Below are 8,614 nucleotides of genomic sequence, written 5' to 3'. Positions count from 1 at the left end.
GTTGAGTGGTTGAAAATCGAGTTTTAATGACTCCAACCTAAGTGTATGTAAACTTCCGACTTCAACTGTATCTATTGATGTGGACAAGAATCAATGGGGAATTGGGACAGCAGAAATGTCAGATTAATCATTTTTAGAAAGGCCCAATTGATGTGTGCCCTCTGAGCTGCACACCTTTGTATTGGCTTCATGAGTTTCATGGCCGTAGAACACGAGGGCCAAAATATAATGCCATTTTAGTGTTCTAAACTTTCCTCCCAGAAGACATAGAGAACATACACAAGGGAACACATATGAAGAAGGCGTAAGCATAGAGACAGGATGGGACACAAACTCCCTATTCACAAATGTCATTTCATTACAATTTAGCGTTAAATATTTTGTACCAGACTGCTTTTTTTGTGTCAGAACATAGATTTTTTGAGAAGTTACTGAGTTGAGGTTTATTGTAGGAAGCACAGTGACTAGTTGATTTAAGGCAAGTCAGGTACCCCCTCTTACAATGTCCTTGGTTGTTTGGATTGCTCGTAGCTCTTGAAGTAGGTCCGGTTTGAAGCCCACTGGACGTGAATACCATTGCAGCATATTGTTCTTTTTTTTTTTTTGAGTAGGCACGGCATCTATCGACAATATATTTACATATTAAATTCACATATAATTATAGTACCTTATTTCGTAATTACTCTACTTAAGAGTCGAGAGATATATGTTTCAATATGGCAGGAGAAGACTGTCCTGAAAATATTATTTTTGGCATAAAATGTTTACAGGCAAAAATTGAACAGTATTGGCGGGTGGTGACGCTTGCGAGGACAGTGTCTTGGTTTGAAGTGAGGCTTTAAGGTTCCTCCATCATATTCCTTTCTGTCCATCAACATTTGAGCAGGAATATGCCGTCCCCCTCCACACACACAATGTCATGTTTTGACTTTCACAGAAAGCATTAATTGCAGCACGTTGACCAAGAACTCCTCTGGCCAGGGAGGGAATAGGGGGAAGAGCCTCTGGCAGCAACATCTGTCAGTTGTGGTGATAGAGATTCATGGAGGTCGAGGCGCTATGCCCAAGGCCCCGTTTTCTCCCATACCCTGTTCCTCCTCCCCTGCCATCTGAACAGAAGTGACACATTCAGCATTAGGACACACTGGGGAGTTCTGGCTCTCGGTCAGGCTGTGTGGAGTATGTAGGGGAGAAAGGATCAAATTTTGATGTCCTGCGATTCCACCATTTTGGCCAAGGTCTTCTTGACTCGTAAGATGGTGAGGCGCGAGGCGGGGTTGTGGGCCCAGCACTCAGACATCAGCTTCAGCATGGCTCTCAGACACTGTGGAGAAAACACACACACCGCTTTAGGAGTTTGGTCTAATTTAAATCATCACTAAGTACACAGTATTACCTAGGCAGCTCTTTGCTTAATTATAGTAGTTTTTGAAAAAGTACTTATGATACTAAATGCAAATGCTTTCATATGGGGTACCACCGCTACAACTGGATAAAAGATAACCTTAGCTTTCTTTACTCATTTATATGCGTTTATGCACTGCTCTTCAGTTTCTATCTCAAGGGTCTCGTACAGGCAAAACCATATTGCCCTGATAAATCATGACTCACCTCGTCACCGTTCCATCTGTTGGACACGGTGGGCCGCAGCCCTTTAACACACACCACCTCCAGCATGTCCTCAAAAGACGGATCTGCCGGCACCATCTCGTAGTAGGGCAGCTGGTGGTCCTCCACTATCCCTGAGAGAGAGGAGAGGGAGATAATTACGTGTAAACAGAACACTAGTTCCACCATACCGTCAGTGTAGTGCTTTTCATAACCAGTTGAAATCTTAAGCCTATTGCTTTTTTTCTCTGTAGTGACTGGCAGGGCCTAAAATCAATACCCGCGGGTAGATTTTGGCATTGGAGTGTAAGATGTTTATTTCACCAGCCATGTTGGCAGGTGGTCAGGGCTCCACAGTGCAATCATTTCACACACATTTGAGAATAAAAAAGAGAGTTAGAAGTCAAGTATGAGCACACTGTCACTGACAACTCGAGGGGCTTTGTGCCCTCATTGCCACAGTAACATCCCGCCCTTAAAGGGGCAGCTGAACAATTGTCTCTTCGGTAAAATGTTGGTTATAAGACTGTCACAAAAATGAAATAATATTTAGCAATATACCACATCACTTCTTACTAGTAATACATTTATTGTTTTAGAAAAATTACAAAGCTCATCTGTTTTTTGTCTCGTTATTTTGGTGTAATTATGGCCAAAAAATATCGGCTGGTAAGAAGTCTGAGTGGCAGGTATATTTTTAAATCTACCTGATAGTGGCTGGTTGACCAAAAGGTTAGTTTCAGGCCCTGGTGACTAGTCTGGAATATCAGTATCACACGCGTACACAAATGCCTGTAGATTCACGACTATAAGGTGTGTGTGTATATACGCGTCTATATATGGTTGTCTGTGTGTATACATGTCTATTTCGGTGTCTGTCTGTGTCCGTACCTCCTGTTACACAGCGGCGGGCCATCTCCCAGATGATGAGGCCGTAGCTGTATATATCAGCCATGATGTAGGCCTGGAAGTGGTTCTTGTTCAGGGTCTCATCCAACACCTCGGGGGCCATGTACCTCCGGGTCCCCACCCGTGTACTCAGTGGGGCGTCCACCTCTTTGGTATCACTGACGACAAGAGAAGAACAGAAATTCATAAATAATCCACAGGGAAATGGTCAGTTGCTCCAGAAACAAAACTTCAGAACTGTTTAGAAGAACGGCCATAAGTGAAAACATGGGTCGTATTCATTAGCTCACAAAACTATTGTTGCTTATTGGACAAGTTCAGGTACTCCCTCCCTGTTTCCGTCAGTTTTCTTACGTTGAGTGCCTAATGAACACAACCTTGATTAAAACTTTCATGACTGAGCAGCACTTTACCTGTTGAACTTGACAGCCAGGCCCAGGTCAGCGATGCAGCAGGTTCCATTCTTCTTCATCAGGATGTTCTTGCTCTTGAGGTCTCGGTGGGCGATGGCCGGCTTGCCCTGGGTGCCGTAGATCTCCGTGTGGAGGTGGCACAGGGCGCAGGCAGCAGAGTAGGCCAGCCGCAGCAGGCTCTGGGTGTCCAGCGTGGTGAACTTCAGGTAGTCATACAGGGAGCCGTTCTCATGGTAGTCTGTGATGAGTAAGAGCTGTGTGAAGGCCCCAGTACCCTTGATGTCTGCTGCTATGAAACCTGGAGGGGTGAGAAGAGAGGGGAGGGTGTTTAGTGCTATATTGAGATGTAGGCCTTGCCCTGATACATGACTGTTGACCTCATGTATAAGGGCAAATGTAGGCCTAAGATCACTCCAAGATTATGTCTCAGTCAATCAAGACTCAACATTAAACTTAGATTCAGACTATTTTAGAAGGAAAACTGTAAATGGCAGTATATGGTTTAGATGGAGGCAGAGACGGCAGTCTTCTTTACTACAAGTGAGTGGTAGGAACGAAGCTTACCCAGTATGTTCTCGTGCCTCATGAGGACAGTTTGGTAAATCTCAGTCTCTCTGAACCAACTGGCCTCCTCCCGGGTGAAAAACACCTTGACGGCCACCTTCTCTCCCCGCCAGCGGCCCAGCCACACCTCGCCGTAGCGCCCCTTGCCGATCTGACGTACCATCTGGATCTGCTTGGCAATGGTACGCTGCACCTACAAGACACACCAGGGAGAGGCACTGAGCATTCATATCATATCACGTGTACCACAGATCATAGCTACTACAACTTTTACCATTTGTTCTTTCCTTTATGTGGTATTCGCTGTTTCAAGCAAGATGTGTGCAAATTCTTTAACCTAGCTATGACCAAAGACACACACAAAACAGCTGTTACACTTTCCTGGAAAGCAGAAAAGTCACATTCCATAGCCAAAGGCTTTCTATCCAGGTCACATGCTCCAAAGCCACTCCCTGTGTCGTGTGGGGATCTTACCAGCAGGGGGAGCCCAGAGCCACTGCTAGAGGACTGGGACTGGTTGATGAGGTCTTTGAGAGATTCTCCCACAGGGATGAAGGCCTCATCCTGCTCCAGGTCCCGGTGGTACCGCTGCCTCGCCGTCTGCCACTTGTATCTGAAAATAACACACACAGATCAGTACAGGGCACACATGCTAAAGCTACAATATGAACAATAAGTACTGTGAAGCAAAAGTAAATCATTATTATAAAAGAGGTGAAACAGACTATCCCAAACCCATCATTTAGAAATGCTTAATGGCACCAACAGTTGACTTCTATTCTACCACCAGTACTCAATTCACTGTATATTAGACAGTACATTTGGAATGAGTTGGAATATCTCTTTTTGTTAGCTAGTCCACTGTAGTAGCCAGTCCTACCTGTAGTAACAGACTACCGTGATGCAGATGAGAGTGCAGCAGCACACAGTCATTGATATAAGGAAAGCCAGCCAATGGGCACTGCCAAAGTAGGAACCTGCAAAACAAAACAATTTGAGTCCCCAAATACAATTTCCGACCCAGACAAACTAGCATAAGAATACCCTAGTGGAGTAACAGTTGGCTCTGAGCCTCACCAGTGTCCATTGGGGGAGGTAATGTGGGCTGCAGGTCCCGATTACAGAAGTCTGTATCACAGCATTCGATCGTTCGCCTTGTCTGAGCCCTGGGCGAATCCTGAAACAATGTTTGTTTGCATAACAAGGGTTATTTGGAATCATTAACAAGAACAAAATATGAATAATAGCGATACACTCAGTGGCTAGTTTATTAGGTGATGTACACCACCCCGTTCACGAAAATGGATCTCTCCTACAGACAGTGAGTCACGTGGCTGTGGCCTGCTATATAAAGCAGGCAGACAGGCATCGAGGCATTCAGTTACTGTTCGTTTGAACGTTAGAAGAATGGGCAAAACGAGTGACCTAAGCAACCTTTTTTTTGTGAACAATTATTTATTTAGTTTTTCTTGCATGTCCTAGACAATTACAGTTTAAAGACATAAATATGTACAGTTCAATAGGTGGAAAACAAACAAACAAAATGTCGAAACAAAAAAAACATACAAATGAAAAAGGACAAAACAAAATAGATTAAAGACAAATCATTTTCAGTATTTCCAAATTAAAACAGTCTATTCAAATTTCATTCTCAACCAACCCAGAGCCACATAGGTAAACTGAGAAAAAGGCGGAGCAGGGCAATGCTATCTCACATTGTTGTTAAATTAGCTCTTGCAAGTGAGATAGCATGTGACCAATTGACCAGAGTTTCGGGCTTGGCCCCACGCAGTGGATCTTTACAGTTGCGCAATGTCCAAGTACATAAGCAACCGACATCTGCAAAGGGTAATACCTGGTTCAAACTAACTCCTTAGAATAGTTTTTTTGCCTGCTGTTAATGCAGCCATAACAATCCGCCCCTAAGTGACTTTGAGCGTGGTATGATCGTAGATGCCAGGCGCGCCGGATCCAGTATCTCAGAAACGGCCGCCCTCCTGGGCTTTTCACGCACGACAGTGTCTAGAGTTTACCAAGAATGGTGCGACCCAAAAAAATAAAACATATCCAGTCAGCGGCAGTTCTGTGGGCGAAAACAGCTCGCTAATGAGCGAGGTCGAAGGAGATTGGCAAGAATTGTGCAAACTAACAGGCAGGCCACAAACAGAAAAATAATGGTGCAGTACAACAACTCGTCGATCCGTGTCATGGATGGGCTATTGCAGCTGACGACCACACTGGGTTCCACTCCTATCAGCTAAAAACAGGAAGCAGCAGCTCCAGTGGGCACACAATCACCAACACTGGACAATTGAGGAGTGGAAAAACATTGCCTGGTCCAACGAATCCCGGTTGCTATTACTTCATCCTGATGGCAGAGTCAGGATTTGGCGTAAGCAGCATGAGTCCATGGACCCATCCTGCCTGGTGTCAATTGAGCAGTGATTGAATGCCATGCCCCGAAGAATTCAGGCTTTTCTGGATGCAAAGGGTCCAACCCGGTACTAAACTTGCCACTGAGTGTACATACACATTCAAGTAACATGATATAATTGACACCCCTGTGTCCTTGTATTGTCCTGCTCCCTCCATACAGACACAACATGCTTACCTTGCATTGAAAATGTGAGCCTTCATACTTCATGCAGCCAGAGGTCAGAATGGCTTCTCCATGATCATCCTCCTCTATGATGGCAAAACACTGGCCATTCGTCCTACAATACACACATTCAATGAGTACAGTTCCCAAACATACTTAGGTCAGTGTTTTGACCAAACCTGACATTCATCACAGTCAGAGTTGGAACAACCATCTAAATTAAAGACATTCTCCGGTAATGTTGTATACTTTTTAGCCAGTAGTTCTGAAAGTAGCTCTCACGAGCCAAAAGTGGTCCCCAAAAATTGTGTACTATGTCACATATTTGCAGATATGTGCACCACGTCACATTCCTCTCTCTCTCGCTCTGCTGTGGGTGCATCGTGTGCATCTTGCTAGCTGTCACTCATATGGCAAGGGGCTGAAGCTCATTGGTTGAACTCAAATTGCTAGGGGCTGGCCCATGTGGGGGAAATGTAGGGAAAATGGCACAGCACAGCTCCCAGAAAAACAGTCTATCAAACTAGGGATTTTGTGGCAAATTGAGGTAAGACCGTAACTCTTCTCATAGAATATGCATGTATGAACTACACATTGACACATCCAGCCCAAAGCGGGTGGTAAAACAAAAACCGTAGTAGTCGCAAAAGTTCCGGAGCATGTCTTTAAAGATTTGGCCTTTGGGAACATACTGAGTATATTACGAGGTGGTTGATCACTCACTCGCAGGTGTTATTTTTGTGGTCCTCTGGACAGTGGCCGGAGCAGTAGCAGCTCAGAAAGCGGGCGCCGTCTTCTGGGGCCACCGTGGGGCCGTCTCCGGGCTTCCTGGACTCATGCTTGTGTCCGGTGCCATGGAGCATGTGGTCTGGATTCTGACCAGCTGGATGGATGGAGGAGACACAAGGAGGGAGGGGTAGAGAAGAGACAGGGCGAGAGAGAGAAAAACAGTTTTGTTTATAATGACAGTAAAAATATCACAATCCATCATTCTTTCCTTACTTCCATCTGTTTTTACTGCACGCATCACTATAGTCTTGCATACAGAACATATAAATACATTGTGTAACATTACTTATTCCACCACCTAACACCACATCTGGTTTGAAGTTACAGTAGCAAATACTAGGCTATGTAATCATAGTAAACACAATAGCCTTATGGTTATTTTGATCTGCTGTCCAGCCCTCTATTAGTTTCTATCTGAGAGCGGTCTGGTCTGGTCCTGATTGGGTACTCATCTGATGAGCCTGATCCATATATGGCCAGAGGGCTATTTATACTCTGTACTAGTGTCCAGTCAGGGCCATCACATACATGAGTGTAAGCAGAGCAAAATACTGTATAAGGGCAAAGCCAACCTCTGTTGTTCTCTCAGCACAACTTTAGCACTGTTGTCAATCTGATCGCAATTACATATGAAATTGAAAACAACAGTGTGGTTTACTGGAGGAAAAATCTAATATTCATGCAGATGTTGTGGTTCCTAATAATGGCAAGGGTAAGTACACAGCAAACGTTAACCGCTAAACGCAGTTTATGGTGGTTAAAGTAGCCGAGAGCTCACTGCCAGGACTTTGTATTAACAGGGCATCGGCAACAAATCTACATACACATCTTACGGAGACAGTCAGAGCTATTAAGATTAGATACATGGCACCATGGATACAAGGTCAGGAAAATAACATTTTGCAGAGCAGCACACTAATATTAGGTTAAGTCTCTTATGCTGCATGAAATGTTGTGTATGAGCTCACTGTGTTACTCCTTCTCTCCTCACATTTGTCTGGTACTCCCTCCACCTCTTCTCATGCCCTTTCTCCTGATCTCCTTTCCTCTCCCTCCTTCTTCTGCAATGCCCTGTCCCACTTCCCTTATCATTTCACCTCTTGCCCTCTTATTTTTCCACAGTCCTTTTGCCTTCTACTGCCTGTTGTTCCGCTCTTCCCATATCCCTCTCTTCTTGACTTCTACCTCGTCCTAACCCCTCCTTTCTCTTCCATTCCCCTCCTCCACCCATTTCTCTGCCCCTTACTTATTTTCCTAGCCCCCCTTCGCCCTTTCACCTCTGCCTTTTTCCCAGCTCCCTCCCCCCTCCTCCTCAGGAGAGTGAACCTGGGCTGTGGGGCTCGTGAGCACAAAGAACAAAGTGAGGTCTGTGTGTGGAGCTCAGCGCGGCTGCGGGCACTTCCTCTGGAGCATGACGTGACTCGAGCCTGCTCGAGTTCAGACATGTCTGCAGAGGGCCAGTCACCTGCAAACCTACACTTTGAAACGTCTCGGCAGGAAAGCAACACGGCAGACGTTTTTTTCTCTCCCTGCTGCTGTTGTCTCCATCTCCGCATTCCTTTCCTAGACCCCATTACCGGCTTCAGAGTTGTTGTTCTAGTCTTTCTCAGGTTTTTTTCCTTTCGTTTTACAACAGAGTGTCCTGGTGGTTCTAAATTCAGGCCGCATTCTCCTAGTAATTCTATTGGTAAATGACCATGAAAAGGCGAGCCGAGCGATAAAATAGCTTCTG

The 8,614-nt window shown here is 45.1% G+C and overlaps 1 protein-coding gene across 4 annotated transcripts in view; it reads right to left on the bottom strand.

Annotated features, from left to right (window-relative positions):
• The window catches only part of LOC121569779 (bone morphogenetic protein receptor type-1A), a 55,425-nt gene continuing 46,811 nt past the window's right edge, over positions 1-8,614 (bottom strand). For 2 of the 4 annotated variants that reach the window (XM_041880964.2, XM_041880970.2), the window contains exons 4-13: positions 6,817-6,976; positions 6,106-6,208; positions 4,572-4,671; positions 4,375-4,471; positions 3,969-4,107; positions 3,495-3,687; positions 2,931-3,228; positions 2,500-2,675; positions 1,612-1,742; positions 1-1,324 (exon numbers count right to left, since the gene is read on the bottom strand). In XM_041880964.2, coding sequence (XP_041736898.2) covers positions 1,199-1,324; positions 1,612-1,742; positions 2,500-2,675; positions 2,931-3,228; positions 3,495-3,687; positions 3,969-4,107; positions 4,375-4,471; positions 4,572-4,671; positions 6,106-6,208; positions 6,817-6,976 — 1,523 coding nt within the window. In that variant the 3' untranslated portion in view covers positions 1-1,198. Of the gene's footprint in view, positions 1,325-1,611; positions 1,743-2,499; positions 2,676-2,930; positions 3,229-3,494; positions 3,688-3,968; positions 4,108-4,374; positions 4,472-4,571; positions 4,672-6,105; positions 6,209-6,816; positions 6,977-7,850; positions 8,285-8,614 lie in introns of those variants that run through there. The other 2 variants (XM_041880989.2, XM_041880980.2) reach the window with 2 other exon arrangements.

This window comes from Coregonus clupeaformis, chromosome 1 (genome assembly GCF_020615455.1).
Source record: "Coregonus clupeaformis isolate EN_2021a chromosome 1, ASM2061545v1, whole genome shotgun sequence".
Taxonomy (NCBI): domain Eukaryota; kingdom Metazoa; phylum Chordata; class Actinopteri; order Salmoniformes; family Salmonidae; genus Coregonus; species Coregonus clupeaformis.
This window is presented reverse-complemented; position numbering and strand designations above follow the sequence as displayed.